We start from the raw sequence: 14809 nt of genomic DNA, 5'->3' as shown, positions 1-14809 counted from the left end.
TGGGAGAAGCCCTGTGGCTGCCCACCCTGCTGTTTCCACCTGCTTCCGGGGAAGCGAGCCCCTCCAACCCTGCCCAGGCCAGGAGTGGAGGCCCCCATGCCCCTGCTGGGGGCAGCCAGGGTGGCCAGAGCGGTTCCTACCATTGAAGAACTTGATGATATCAGTGAAGTCCATGTTGTTGTCCCGGATAATCTCACGGTAGGCCTCCACCAGGGCCAGGGCAATGAACAGGACAAAGTGCTCTGACGAGATGTGCCGGGCCGCCCAGATCACCTCCCACACAGCAAACACATCCTCATAGAGCAGCTCTAGGGATCGTAAGGGGCTAAGGCTAAGCCTGGCTCCCCACGGGCCTCTGGATGGAGCCCAAGGTGGAGACAGAGCTCCAGCGACCCAAGTCCTGGGATTCTCCCCATGACAAAGAACCTAGTCCAAGAGGAGGGTTCCGGGACCCAGGCCAAGACCCTGCCCCTCTCAGGGACACACTGCTCGCACACCAGGCTCGGGCAGACGTCACGCCGGCACTCTTGTCAGCTGGTGCAGCTCTATGTGTGCTGGCCTTGCTGCTTGAGAAGACTGGGTTAGAGAACAGCCCCCGAAACCACCGGCTTAGGGTGACTGTTGGCGGCCCTGTGGCATCGCTGAAGGAGCTTTTAAAACTGTGGATGTCCGGGCAGCCTCGCTTCCTAAGTCTGGGGCTGGGTGGGGCCAAGGCACCGGCGTTTCTGAGAGGCTCCCCAGGCAGTTCCAAAGTGCAGTCAGGGTCAGGAACCACTGACTCTGGGGGAGAGGGGTCTCCCACTGCCCTGACCCTAGCCCCGCTGTCCAGCCCGCACCTCTCACCTCTTTTAAAATCCAGCAAGAACCAGCGGTAACAAAAGTAAAAGTGGGTATAGTCTCCATTCTGGTGCATCAGCTCAAACAGCTCTGAGTCCAGGATCTTGCACAAGTAAAGAAAGGGAGCCGGACTGAGCTGCCGCTGCCTCTCCCAGCCACCCCTGCGCTCGTCCAGGCCCCTCCGCCACCCGGGTGCCTGCCCTTGCTCCCAAGCCCCTCCCTTCTCCTGGGGTGGAGGCTGTGCTCTGCGGCTCTGCTGCCGCACCCGCCTCCCTGGGAGGCACTCTTTTTGGAATTGTACCATTTTCTGGGTGTTTGCTTCACTGTCAACCACACTGCTCACCAGAACTTTCAAGAGCACGGTATTCACATGCTGACATTCCCCCTTGATTTGTAACCTCGAAACAATGGTTCTTGAATGAAAGATACTAAGCTTATATGGGAAGGGGATTTTTGGAACGCTCCCTGGCCTCCCTGTGGATGATGGACAAGCCCAGTAGTGCCTGGTCACGAGCCCACAGGCAGCTGCTGACCTCACCTGGATGAGGGAGCGCATGTTGGCGAAGTGGGTGTCCATGGCGCCCCCACTGGGGAAGTTCTGGCTCATCCTCTTCATGAGGTGGCTGAAACAGCTGTAGGCCAGCTGATCTGAGGGGAGATGGGAGTGAGGCTGGCAAGGCGGATGACCCCAATGCCCAGAGGACAGGGCTGGCTTACACCCCCACCCTTCCAGACCTAGTGGTCTTCTTTCCTTTCTCCAGCTTGCATCAGCCCAATCTCAACAGCACTCTGGGAATACGCTTCCCCCCGCCGCCCCCACCCTCTAGCTGGGTCCCTCACCGTTGTCGAGGATGACCAGGAGAGGTGCCAGCAGGTCGCACATGCCCTGCACATAGCCCACGTCCAGGTGCTCCCACACGTAGCTGAAATGCCAGGTATACGGTCACTACGGGCGTGTGCTGTCCTCCACCCTGCAGGGATCCCTGGGGAGATGGTCCTTAGAGCAGCCTGCTACCCAGAAGTCAGCCTTTCCATGACCCTGAAGTACTGGGAGTACCGCAGTCAAAAGCCCATGGCCTCTGTCCTCGAGGCCTTCAGGGGCTCAGGGGAAGAGACAATGAACCGGCTGGGGCAAGGGCAATCAGCTAGGCTTCCTGGAGGAGTTTGGCTGAAGCTGCGATGTGACAGACCTCGAAGACGAGGGGTGGGGTGGGGGGCACGGCAGGGAAGGCGCTCCAGGCAGAGAGTGCCGAGTGCGATCCAGTGCGAGGGAGAGGAGCGGGGCACCTGCCAGGCCTAACCTTTCCCCCAGCAGTGTCCCTCCTCCCGCCCTGAACCCTGCCCCAGGGTGGCACCTGCACATGACGTCTCTGAGCCTCTCGAGGTTGGGGGGCGTGAAGTACCAGTAATTGCGGTCACAGCGCTGCACATCCTTGTCTATGCGATGCAGATTTAAGGCCATAGTATCCAGTAACTCTATCTGAAAGAGTGGGGGCCCTCAGGAGTGAGTGGGGGCTGGCAGGGTTGCCTATATAAAGGAATGCAGGAACCAAGGGACTCTGAGAACAGAGCCCTCTGGGGATGCCAAGGGATGGGCTCAGTGCCCCTAAAGGACGGTCAGGGCACTCCCATCTGCCACCCACCAGCCCCGTCCCCAAGCCTCGGGGCATCAGGAGGGCCTCTGGGGTGGCTGAGAACAGTTCCCCGGGGAATGTCCACATACAGCGTAGGCAGCAGCGCACACGGCCGCAAGCTCCTCCCCTGCCTCCAGCTCGCTAGCCCGTGAGGCCTTCTGCCGGCTGGGATCCTGGGGCTCGGAGAAAGCACCGGCTGCTGGGACCAGCCTGTCGGAGCCTTCCTCCCCACCGCCATCCTCCTCCTCGAAGCCCATGTTCTGCCCCTCGTCTATGCTCGACTGGATGCCCGAGGCCACGGAGTAATTGCGAGAGGATGGCAGTCCTGAGTCCGGAGAGTCAAACTCCACGGACTGCTGCTGTCCCACCGCGGCGGTGCCCGGGGGCCCTGCTCCCAGCTCCTGCTCAGGCTCGGGTCTGCAATCTTCAGTGCCCGGGGGCTGTGGGGGCTCCAGGTCATCCACAGAGATAAATACCTGGTGGGGGTGAAGAGATGGTGGGGCTCACACCCCTACTCCAGCCCCTTCCCTCAGCTTGCTGTCTCCTTCCTGGGGTCCGAACCAGGCCACGTTATGGCCTCCACACTGCGCCCCTACCCGGGTTGCCAAGCCTCCCCTTTTCACCCACGCAACCAGCTGGAGAGCGATTGGGCTCCGGGCAAACAGAAAGACACCGTCTTTAGCTCTATCCAGTCCCCCTCCTCGGCCTCTCTCTGGGGCCTGAGAAAAAGTGGGAAGCACTCCAGGACTTTCCTTGGTGGCCGCAGGGAAGGGGAACCAGAGGCTCAGACACCGGATGGCCACCGTGAGCCACGTGTAGTTCTGCAAACACCCAAAGTCACGAGGCTGCCTCAGGCTGGGAGAGCTGCGTGGGAATGAAGGCCGCCACTAGCCTTGGGGTGGCTGCTGGGGCAGCCTGGCGGGCGGCAGGCTGCAGGCGTGAGGAAAACAAGTTCTTCCTTATGTTCGGTACTGGACGTTTAGCAGAACCAGACAGGAAACTTCTCTTGCAGTTGCCTCATCAGTTACAGGCGCTTCACACAAGCTCAGGGGAGGGCGGGCAGGTAAGAGTGAAAGGTAACCTGTTCTAGATTTGAAACAGTCTGCCACTGTGGACAAGTTCTAGGCCAAAGAAGAGAGACCTATACAGATTGTTTTGTTTTTCTATTTGGACTACACAGGGAAGGGACACTAAAAGGAGTTTTCACTTTGTGAGAAGCGTGGGGTGCTGGGTTAGAATCAGGTAAGGCCATGACACATCAGTGTCAGCAAGGAAAGCTACCGCTGCTCGTGGGCCAAGCAGCCGGCGCACTGGTACGGACTCAGGACGGCACAAAACCCAAAGCCGGAGAGAGAGCACGCTCACGAATAGGGGAGTAAGAACAAGGCCTGTGGAAAGGAGCGCAAGGAATTCCCTTGGTAGTTATATTTCTTTAAGTCTTGTTCCAGCTTCAGTTCTCTGTTAGTGTAAGGATTTAGTAACGTAACAACAGACATTATCTAGAGAGACACTTTTAAAGAAAAAAACATAAGTTAATAAAAGAATATCCTTAAAACTGAAACTTCTTATGGTTTCTGGTCTGGCCCAGCAGCCGTGATCTCGGACTCGCTGTTCATCTAAAGGCCGGGCTGATGCCGGAAGAACTAGGGGGCTCTGAACTAGCTTTGCGTAGTCCGTTCTACAGGGAGATGGAGGACAGCACGGCGGGAGGAGGGATCTTGCCAGTAGATGTCGATGGGAGCCCTCTGAGTGCTGTCCTGGTCTCTGCCCAATAGCTCTCGGTGAAACCCCCATGGTCAGAGGACAGCAGAGCTGAGAGGGGACACCAAGGCCCAGAGAGAAGTTCCTCATCTTATTGGCCATGGACCTGGGACTCCAACCCTGGGCTGCCTGTTTCTAGCCTTGAGAGATCTCGCTACAAGGAAGGAGAATTTCCCTAAATCCTAATACATCCTTCTTTCCCTGCTTGTCCATTAAAACAGAACACAGTGTACTATCTCATTTTATTCCTGCGACACTCAGAGAAGTGGGCGGCAGGGGGACAGTCATCCAGTTTTTTAGCAGAAGAAAATGAGACATAGATACATTAAGCCATTCTCCCAGGGCTCCAGCACTAGTGACTCCTAGAGTTCGGGCTGGTGCTCAGGACTCGGTTTTACTCCTATAAAACGCTGGTGGCCCCTGCCCCCGGCTCCCCCAGGTCCCGTGAGGCTCACGTCATTGCTGATGGTGGAATCTCGGTGGATGAGGTGCTGCACATGGCTGTCGATGCTGCTGCCTGATGAGAACTTGGTGAGTGTGGCTGGCTGAGCCTCCCGTTCCCGCTGCCTCACCACCACCTCGCAGGCCTTCCACTCTGCCAGCACCTGCTTGTACCTTGCTGCCACTGCTGAGTCCACCTGTCTCAAAGCACACCGTGACCTGGGAGGTGGGGGAGTGCTCCTGGGACAGTTGGAGACAAGGGCAGGGCCTAGCGGTGAAGACAGTGGGGCTACTCTGCTAACACCTTCTTGTGCCGTGTTTCTTTCTGGATGGGAAGGGGCCAAGGCTTCAGAGGCCCCTCCCCGGGGTCCCTTGGCCCAGCTCCCCATCTCTCTACCCTATGGCAGTGGGGTCCCCTTACCTGCTCCATTTCTTTCTTGCTCATGCCAAACTTGTAGTGGCCAAGCAGAAAGGGCCAGACGTCCTTACGGATCTCGTGCTCCACGCCTCCATAGTAAACTTGCCGTAGCAGCTCCAGCTCCTTGTAGTTCTGAGCGACCCAGGAAGTAGAGACCGTATTGCCTCCGTGGTCATTGCGGCCCAGCTGGGTGACCCCATCTCCACCCCTCCCACGGAGTGCTGGGGCTGGGGCAGTGATTCCGTCACTCCGCTGAAGCCCAGGCAAACCCTGCTTTGGGATGGTCACGTCCTCTCGACCCCAGATTACAGCTGGATGAGAACCAGTTCGACCTCCTTTCCTTCCAGGATAGGCAACAGAGCCCAGAGAGATGCAGAGATTTGACCACGGTTTCAGAATAATGTGGAAGCAGACTAGAATCAGTCCAGCCCCCTTCCCACGGAAACCCACAGGCCCAGCTGTCTGAGATTCTACCATGACCTGGGCCACCCCAAGGCCATCAGTTCTGATCACTGCTACATTTTACTTGAATGCCCATCTGGTCTACGAAAGCTGCTCCCAGGGCAGGCTGCCCCTTATTCGCTGCTGCCCCCCCACCCCCCGCCCCTTGACCCAGCCTCTGGCCCTGGCTCCCCAGAGTGTGCACCTTCTCGTCCTTCTGATACTTGCTCCACACATCCTTGGTGAGGCCCCCTGAGGCCCCCGGGGGCCGGGCAGGGGGGATGATGTTGTGACGCACCAGTGCTGACAGATGGGTCCGCACCGTGGACAGGTGGCGGCAGTAGGCCAGCCCTGTGGGGGGCAGGAGGAGCCAGGACCCATGATAATGGTACCTCCCCCAGCTCCCACCCCTTTTGGTCCCACCTCACCCTACACTCACAGCCATAGAAGGCCCGGGACACAATCTGCCTCTTCATGCTCTCACACAGCAGCCTGAGGGGCAACCTGTGGAAATAACCTGGCTCAGAGGGAGGGGCTATGGCCCCTCTGGTGGGAGGAGGTTGAGAGAGGACGTTCTGGCCTGGGGACCGGTGAGGTGCTCCGGCGGTGTGAGGAGTAGGACCCACAGCCCAGCAGCACATCTGTAGGCCCCCGTGTCTGTCAGTCACCTAGGCAGAGCTGCTGGGCACCTAGCCTGGCCCCCAACCACCCAAGGGATTTTGGGCAACTAACTACACTTCATGTTAGTGAATCTTGGTTTCCTCATGTGAAAATGGAGAAAACCATCTCAGGGTCACGAGGAGTAACAGGCAAAAAACGAAGTTAGGGGCGCCTGGGTGGCTCAGTCGTTGGGCATCTGCCTTCGGCTCAGGGCGTGATCCCAGAGTCCGGGGATCGGGCCCCACATCAGGCTCCTTTGCTGGGAGCCTGCTTCTTCCTCTCCCACTCCCCCTGCTTGTGTTCCCTCTCTTGCTGGCTGCCTCTCTCTGTCAAATAAATAAATAAAATCTTAAAAAACAAAAAACTGAGGTTAGCAAGTAAAAGAGAACAGCCCGCAAAAGCATCAAGTGCTGGCACAGGACCCTCACACCCAGGCCGTTCATACGGCATGCCCGGCACACGGCAGATGCCCAGACGTGCAGCCTGATGGCGGAGTCTATGTCCGTGCCGGGAAGGAGAGCTCTCACGTACTGAGGACCGACTACGTGCCGCGCACAGCTCTGGGCGCTGAGTCACACGTCTCATTTAGTCCTCACAAGTACCTTAGGAAGCGGGTGGTATTATTCCCATCTTACAGGTGAGGAAACCGAGGCTTAGAAATGTAGAGGCTCACAGAGACTCAGTAACTTGTCAAAGTCACATAGGTAGCAGAAGGGAAATTGAACCTAGGTCTGTCCAACTTGAGGCCACCCTGTCAGACAAGTGACACAGCCCCTAAGGGCAGAATGCACACAGGCAGACACAGCCACAGGGCGCTGGTGTTCTGGGCCATGCCCACTCACCGGTCAGGGACACAGCTGCAGTGGCTGGGGGTGGCGTAAGGGGAGCTGCGAGTGGAGCAGGAGAGGCAGGAGAAGCCCTGGCTGCACAGGGACTCCAGGTGCCAGGCTGGCAGGCTGGGCCCAAAGCCCTGCATTTCGATCATGTCACCAGCATCTGAGGACAGGAAGGGGGTCATGGTCAGGGCCTGGCAGGCCTCCTCCCCACAAGCACCCTGTAGCATGCCCACCTCTGTGCCCAGAGCTGCAGCATGAAGTCACCCACTGGTAGAAAACCACCAAGGTGGTGCCTGCCTGGTCCAGAGCCCAGAGACGGAAATGGTGGAGAGAGAGGGTGCCCGACATCTCCCGCCCTCCACCTGGTCTTCCCGCGTGTGATAAAATACTCGGGCTGAGCTGTAGATACTGGTGTCTGTTCTCTCCATCTTGCTATCAGCAATGGAATAAACACTCGCTTTTCTAGAGGGAGGAGAAAAAAAGAGGAGGAACGACAAAAGCCTAAGCTCTCTAAAATGCCGCCAGCTGGCCTGACCCGGCACGATTCACCTGGTCCTCCTGGACAAACTCTGAGATGTACAGGAAAGCGCCTGGAATTCTGCGATGCTTCGAACCGAGTCTCCACTGATCAAAGCTCCTAAGGATCCCGGAGCCACTTGTCCCAGTCCCCAGACCTCAACCCTCTGAGGGTTCTAGACCCTGCCACAGGTTAAGGAGGAACAGTGAGCTCCCCCACCCAGCCCAGGTCCCTTGCTGCCAACTCACATGGGTTCTTCCTGAGTTCTCCATCCTCACCCTGCCTGACTGCACTTAGCATGGTGGCCTCCTCCAAACACACAGGTGAGCTGGCAGGAAGGGCAAAAGTCCCAGCGCTGTCAGGCCAGTGTGGGGGTGGTGGCTGGGCCCCTAGTTCTACCCCCCAGGAGAATGCGCCCATTGCGGCCTCAGAAGACAGCTCCTCAGACACATCGACACCACCAGCAGATGGAGCCTTCTCAGCCAGCCCAGCTGGTCAGTCAGAACTCAAGACCCTTGAGAGTTCCTAGGGCCCCAGTGGGGCAGGACACAGCCCATGGGGGACTCTGGCAGATCCAGTGGGTCACAGAGACGAAGCAAAGTAAGGGCAGAAAGTGTAAGGACCAGGAGATGATGCCAGGAGGGAAGGGGAGAGCACAGAAGAGGGAAGAAGAATGAAAGAGAGCTGTATGTGTGAAGAAGCAGCTTTTTTCGAGCAGCATTTTCTCGTACAAATATTAGCGTGGGCCCTGGCCTGCTAGGAGTCTGGAGCAGACCTAGGCCCGGTTTTTGTCAGAGCCAGACTCCAGCTCTCGATGTGCCCTCGTGGGGAGGGCTGAGCTGAGCCCCCTCCAACTACCTCAGGGGATACCCTGTCTTGGCCTGAGGCTCTCTTCTCAGACCCACAGCTAGGATTTTTGTAGATATCTGGCCCTTCAGCTCCACCAGGAGGCAAATTAAGGGAACACACTTGGTGTGGAGGGGCTGCGGCTCTGGGAGTGAGGAGTTGCAAGCCATGCCCAAAACTGGGAAGAAGAGGGAAGGGACAAATGCAGGTGGGGTGGGGCAGGAGCTCAGCTCATGCCCCTGCAACAGGCAGGGGAGAGGCCAGTCATTGGGGGGTGGGTGGGAACAGGCCCAGCCAGGCAGGCAGCAGGCAACAGGCGGGCAGGTGGGGGTGGGGTGGAGGGGGTGGGGTGGTGCGACAGGTGCAGAGGATGAACAGTGGGCACATAGGGAAACAAGCTCATGCCCAGAAAGTAGGGCCCAACCAAGGCAAGACTCCTGGGTCAATGCTCTTCACCTTAATTCTCCAGGAAGGAGCTGAACCAGCCAGCATTGAACACTGCATCTCTGAATTAACCCAGTGCAGACAGCTGGAGCTCTGGAGTGACTGGGTGAGGGGCAGCAGGCTGGACATGGGGAGGTGGGGGGGGATCTGCTGGGCCAGCTTTGACTCTGACTCTCTCCTCTGAGCATGAGGAAAGTGTGAAGCGAAAGTGATCAGGGTGGTTGAACCCCACAGCCCCTAAGACTCCGAGTGAAAGGTGTCTGACCTGGAGCAGAATTAGAGTGAACAGCATCTCTGCTCTGTGGGGAGGTAGCAGGAAGAGGAGGAGAGGTCGGGGGAGGGAGAGGAGAGTCTGGACACCCGCCACTTGATTCACATGCACAAGTCAAGCATGTGGCAGGCCTGAAAAGCAACGGCTAGTAGAACGGACTCAACAGTGTTGTCATTATGGACTGGGGTGGAGGTGGGGGCTCCCGCATCAAATCCCCAACCACTGCCAGTACTCCTCTCATGCCTCCTCTCCTTCCCCTGGGGGCCCAGGGGCTACATACTGGGTTGGTCTGGTTCCCAAGGAAGAGGAAGCCCAGACAAGCCCTGAGGCCTCTGGACCCCATGGGCATGGAGGCTTCTCTGACCCTGGAGGCCTCAGCCCTAAGACTAGTCCAGGCTGGGCTTCCTAACACCAAGTCTGCCAAGACAGGGGATCTGTTGGGACCCCCAGCCTCTAGCCTGATATCAGTTCATGCAGAAAGAAAGGGATCCCTGTCCTTCCTGACTCAGCCTTTCTACCCTGCTCCAAGTCCCTTAGTCCCGAGCCCCAGATTTGCAAGGAGTCAGATGGCAGGCTGTGTGCAGACAATATCAGAAGTGAGGCACCCCTGTACTTGTGCCCAGGGGGGGCTGTGGCTCCTGTCAGGAGGGCTACGAGGGAGGTGAGGCACAAGGGCAGGCATGTGGCAGGCACGGGGCAGCTGCTAGGGCTGTGCTGAGGGTGTGCCAGATGTGTGCTAGCCACAGACTTAGTTTCTCAGGGAGTGGGGGGTGGGCGGACCTCATTACTGATGTGGTGGTTGGGCTGAGGAACTGGGCTGTTCGGCAGAAGTTTGTGGAAGCATAACGGGAGTGTCACATATACTTAGATACGCTCTGTAGGGGCAGGAAAAGGGGAGAAGAAATTAATTCTGTGGCACGGGAATGGGTGCAGATGGGGAAGTTCCCTTAAACTCCAAGAAAGCTGGCCCCAGCCCCTTCATAACCAATTTTCCCTTGAGCATCCGGCCTAGACTTCTCAGGTCCCCTGGCCCATCACTCTCTATAAAGTGTGGGGTTCTCCTTCTCTACCAATCTGGCTCTGTGCTAAGAAGGATGCGTGGTGGACAGAGGAACCAATGCTGAGGAACTTTGGGCACTGTGCTGGGTCGTTTACAATGAAGGGCCCTCCTCTGTAATTGTGGACTCTGAGGTCTGTGAGGGTGGGAAACACCTGCTTTAGATCTCTGGCACATCTCTTTCGAGACTTCATGCTGAAGCACCAGGCAGTACCTGCTGGAGCCCTCAGCCCTGCTGGGTAAACCAGCCCTGGGTCTCTTTCCATGGCGGCTCCAACACCTCACCCGAACCACAGGACTCATCTGTGTGAGCTGTCCAGCCCCCACCCCTGCCCAGGAGGGGCCTGTACCTCTATCCTGTTTCTGTTAAGTCAGAAGTCAAAGGTCCAGGGCCAGGAGGCCAGTCTTCCCAGCCGGCAGGGTAGAAAGAAAGAGACACTGCCTCAGGTTTGCAGCATGACCCCCAGGAATGGGCACAGCGCTTGGAAAGACATTCGGAGTTCCCAAGAGGCAACCAGATAGTCAGATCTTCCTACCAAAGGAGCCTCCCTCTCAGGCATGAAGCCCTCTCCCTTACAGACTCAGTGGGGAGCCCCAAGCCACCTGCTCTTTGTACCATCCCCTCTTCTTGCCAGTTCCTCTTTCAGCCCTCCCTGACCTGCCTCCTGATGGGGGACCACCCCAGTCCCATAATGCCAACACTGCCGTCCGAGCCCCTGCGGTGGGTGGCAGGTGGGCCAGGGGGTGGGGCGGGGCAGGGGAGGGGCAGGGATAAAAACCTTTCATCGGATTGGGAGCTGTGAGGTTCCGCGAGCAGATCATTGAGAGCATTGCGTGCAGTTTATCCTCCTCTTCCTCATCATCGTCCACCGAGGCCGCGCGGCTGGCCGCTAGGTGGTGGTAGTTAATAGTGACTGCTCAAAGAGAACAGCGAGAGAGGCAGAGGCATGAGGACCTGGTCCTGGCAGGGGGCACCAGACTCCCTCCTTACGGGGAGGGGCCAGAGTCTGGGTCGCCTCGAACCTGCTGGGCACTGGAAACAGGCTAGGGGACTGAGAGCTCTCTGGATGATTTACTGGGGAGAGTGTGGAAGAGAGTCAGGGGAAGGCGGCAGCTCCAGAGCTCCACTGGAGGAGGTCCTGTCTAGGAAGAACAGAAGATGGAGAACTGACGGGGGAGAAGGGGAGTGAAAGACAGGGACCAGTGGGGACTCAGGCAGCTCAGGAGCTCCCCAGCCCCGGCCAAAGCAGGGCACGACTGTTGGCAGATGGGTCCTGATCAGTCTTCAGCTCACGTCATGGTCAGGCTGAACCAAATCTGCAGATGACCCCAAATCCCCCTCTTCAGACTGTAAATCCAAACTTCTTCAAGGTTGGCCCAGAGCTGCACTTGAGAAGCCTGGGTCACTCCGCTTGGTTTCAGCTCCTGGGGCCCTGGCTTGCCCTCTGGGGACGCAGCCCTTGAAGCAAAGTGACCAGAACTGGGAGATGCCAAGGCTTAAAGAGGGGACGTGGAGCCCGAGTCATCTCAGCTGAGCCCCAGGCTGAGATGAAATGCCAGGTTTGCAAACATGTTCTGACCCAAGGCAGGGCTCCTAGTTAAGCACGTCTGGGAGGAGGAGCCCCATGGCTCGTGCCCATCAGGCCTGTTGAGGCTATCTGTGCCACGGCTGTGCGTTTGCCGTCGGGGTCATTTATCTGCTAATACAGAAACAACTTGCTGACAACTTATTGGCACGAGTTAGGAAATTTGGGGAGCAGGTGGTCCGGTTGGCAATAAATGCTCCGCGCTCGTAAATTCCCTGACCGTACCCCAAGACTGCGGAGTCTGGCCCAGAGAAACCAATAGTGAGCAGCAGCAGTCAAATCAGAAAGGGAGCTCTGGTGTTGGTGGATACCCACAGACAGGCCCCGTGGGCCCAGAGGTGTGCGTCCAGGTGGGGCAGGACCCACGAGTGCCACACCATCTCTCAGCCCCCCCAGTCCCCAAGGTCCCCTGGCCAGCTCCAAGTTTCACCTTCTTCAGGTGCACCCCTTCTCCAGCTAAAGCTCCTCTGACCAGTGGCTCATCCGAGGAGGGCTCTGGCTCCAGGGGAGTCAGGGAACAATCTGCACCATCCAGAAAGCAGCACTGATCCCGCGCGCAGGCTGCCTTGTGGAGATCGGGCCATGGGCCAGGGAGGAGCGGAGGTCTCCACCTTCTCTTCCTAGTCTTACCACACTTTTTTTCTTGGGCCAGGGCAGAAAAGGCTAAGAAAATACTGCACAAGACTGGCTGAGCCAAGAATCTTGAGGTGACGAGGTGGGGGAAGACAGCTAGGTAGAAGAGAGGCAGCTTCTCAGAGGGATGATCTGCTGGGGAAGGTCTGGTGAGAGGCTGAGGATGAACCGCTCCTCTCAATCTGGCCCGGTCCGTGAGTGGAGCCTGCCTGCCACCCCTCCTGGGTAACACTGCACTCCCCCACCTCCCTGAGCGTCTTTCTCTCTTCCTCCATGGATGAAGCTTGAGACACTCACTGTGCTCATGCCTGTGGCCAGGGTAAATGATCCGGAACACGTAGTCTGTGGCCCGCCCGGAGCCCACCTCCTCCACATCCGTGGTCCGCATGCTGCTGCGTTTCCGTAGCTTGGGGAACACTTTCCCCTATGGAGGGAAGGATGGGTGGTTGGCCTGTGCAGGGCAGCGTCTGATCCAGGGTCCCACCCAAGGCAGCTGCTAAGAACTCCATGTGGGGAAAGGAAGGAAGGTGAGCAGAGAACCCCCCTCACACATCCCCTCACTCAGAGTGTCCCAAGCCCTGAGGTACCTTCCCCTGCTGGGTCCAGAGTGGGGGCTCTAGCTGTCCTCGGGGAAGCAGCCCATTCTCCAGGCAGGACAGAAAGGACAGCAGGTGTCCTCCCTGTGGGAAGTGCAGTGGTGGCCTCTGGATGCCATCCTGGCTCACCAGCACGAGCGTGCCGCCGCTCTCTGTGGGGTACACATGGGCGAGTGAGGCTAGGCCTCCGAGACCCCTTGGTCATCACCACAGCCCAGTCAGCCAGGCCTCCCAGCTGGGTAGGAAAACAATGGAGCATGGGCATGATGGGAGGAGGACAGGACATCCAACGGGCCATGCATGGTATGTGGCCGGAAAAGGGTAGTCTCCCTCTCTCCTCGACCCTATGCCCAGGATAAGGGAGGCTCACTTTGCTGGTGGCAGTGGATGCAGACGATCTGACTGAAGGGAACAACCAGGGCATAGTCCCAGTAAACGCTGGAAAGGAACCAGACTGGTGTCACCACGTTGTAAGACCTGTCATCCCGCTTTCTTCATCTTCCACCGCCAAAACCTGTGAAACTACCCTGAAGACAGGAGGACCATGGCCGAGAAGTGACCTCAGCCAGCCACGTCCGTCTGGGCCCGTGCTGTCATGGCACAGAGCCTGGCCATCTCAGCTGCCTAGGGCTTGGCTCAGGCAAACCTCTTCGTGCCCAGGCCTGGCTTGATCTTAGAGAGCTTGGGAATCTCTCCAGGCAGCCTATTCCTGCAATTCTTGGCATCAAGCTAAGGAGTGAGGCCTGCCTCCTGGAGCAAGCTGAGTCTGTCCACCCCCCGCCGCCTGGAGTCCCAGAGCCCCCACCTTTTCTCCAGCTCGGAGTCTCCCAGAGTCCCGTTCATGAGCTGGTTGGGGGTCCACTTCAGAGTCAGGCTCTCTGCAGACTGGTGCAGGGAGAGGTAGCCAGGGACAGCCTCCATGTCCTCCTTCTACAGGGAGAAGACACAGCAGAAGGCAGAGGTGACCAGGTGCTGAGGCTCCTAGGAGAGGCCCATGAGCCATAAGCTCTAGGCGGGAGCTGGGGAGCCCGAGCTAGTGCAGTCACGGGATCCCGGAATGGAGGCCAGGAAGAAGGAGGGGACAACGTGAGCCACACGCAGACATGGGCCCCTCCTCTCCCTGGCTGGCCTGGTGCTACTGGCTCTTTCCTGCCAGCCTCCCGGATGCCAGGTATGTCCTGGGCCAGCCATACCCAAGCCAGGTGTTCACCCTGCCTTCTGGCTGCCGTTCCCGCCTTTGGACAGCCTGGTGCTCAGCAGGGCAGATGCTGACTAAGTTGGCTTCTGCCAACTCAAGGCTGGGCGCAAGGCGTATGAAACTGTGAAGTGAGGGGTAGGGCCCTTCTCCCCTTTCTCTCTAGTCCAGCTCTGCGGAAGGGGACACATGGGGCTGGGAAGGTCCCGTCCTGAGCCTTTCAGAAGAGGGAGCGGAGGGCGGGCATCAAGTCCTCTCACCGGCTGCACCAGCACGTTGTTCTTCCCGTACAGCAGCCGCGTCCTTGAGTTCTGGTGCAGGGACTCCACGTACTCGCGGGCGCAGGCGGCTAGCCGGTCCTCTGACGCACCGCCACCAGAATGCCGCTTCCGGATCTGAGCGGAAAGGCGTGGCTTAGCCCCCGGCCCTGGGAAATCTGCCCCACGCAGACCCTCTGTAGCTGCCCCAGGGGTCCATTCTGTCCTGGGTCTGCTCTCGGCCACGGACCACTGGTGTGCTCCTGGCGTTTAGGTAAGTGGCAGCAGGGGTAGAAGACTCTCCTGAGGTAGCCATGACTTTGTGCATCTCTAAGGTCCAGCCTGTGTCTGTAAAGAACATGGAGGCCAAGCTGCCCTT

The 14809-nt window shown here is 58.3% G+C and overlaps 1 protein-coding gene across 5 annotated transcripts in view; it reads right to left on the bottom strand.

Annotated features, from left to right (window-relative positions):
- The window catches only part of SGSM2 (small G protein signaling modulator 2), a 36901-nt gene that overhangs the window by 4183 nt on the left and 17909 nt on the right, over positions 1 to 14809 (bottom strand). For 4 of the 5 annotated variants that reach the window (XM_057317755.1, XM_026517862.4, XM_057317754.1 and 1 more), the window contains 17 exons: positions 14434 to 14568; positions 13784 to 13908; positions 13349 to 13416; positions 12970 to 13130; positions 12680 to 12806; positions 10943 to 11077; positions 7035 to 7188; positions 5972 to 6036; positions 5738 to 5883; positions 5095 to 5223; positions 4688 to 4870; positions 2561 to 2947; positions 2193 to 2317; positions 1678 to 1760; positions 1376 to 1485; positions 844 to 940; positions 141 to 308 (listed from right to left, as the gene is read on the bottom strand). In XM_057317755.1, coding sequence (XP_057173738.1) covers positions 141 to 308; positions 844 to 940; positions 1376 to 1485; positions 1678 to 1760; positions 2193 to 2317; positions 2561 to 2947; positions 4688 to 4870; positions 5095 to 5223; positions 5738 to 5883; positions 5972 to 6036; positions 7035 to 7188; positions 10943 to 11077; positions 12680 to 12806; positions 12970 to 13130; positions 13349 to 13416; positions 13784 to 13908; positions 14434 to 14568 — 2398 coding nt within the window. The remainder of the gene's footprint in view (positions 1 to 140; positions 309 to 843; positions 941 to 1375; positions 1486 to 1677; positions 1761 to 2192; positions 2318 to 2560; positions 2948 to 4687; positions 4871 to 5094; positions 5224 to 5737; positions 5884 to 5971; positions 6037 to 7034; positions 7189 to 10942; positions 11078 to 12679; positions 12807 to 12969; positions 13131 to 13348; positions 13417 to 13783; positions 13909 to 14433; positions 14569 to 14809) is intronic. The other variant, XM_026517863.4, reaches the window with a different exon arrangement.

This window comes from Ursus arctos, unplaced genomic scaffold, assembly GCF_023065955.2.
Source record: "Ursus arctos isolate Adak ecotype North America unplaced genomic scaffold, UrsArc2.0 scaffold_24, whole genome shotgun sequence".
Taxonomy (NCBI): domain Eukaryota; kingdom Metazoa; phylum Chordata; class Mammalia; order Carnivora; family Ursidae; genus Ursus; species Ursus arctos.
Note: the sequence above shows the minus strand (reverse complement) of the source record. Positions and strands in the feature narration are given on the sequence as shown.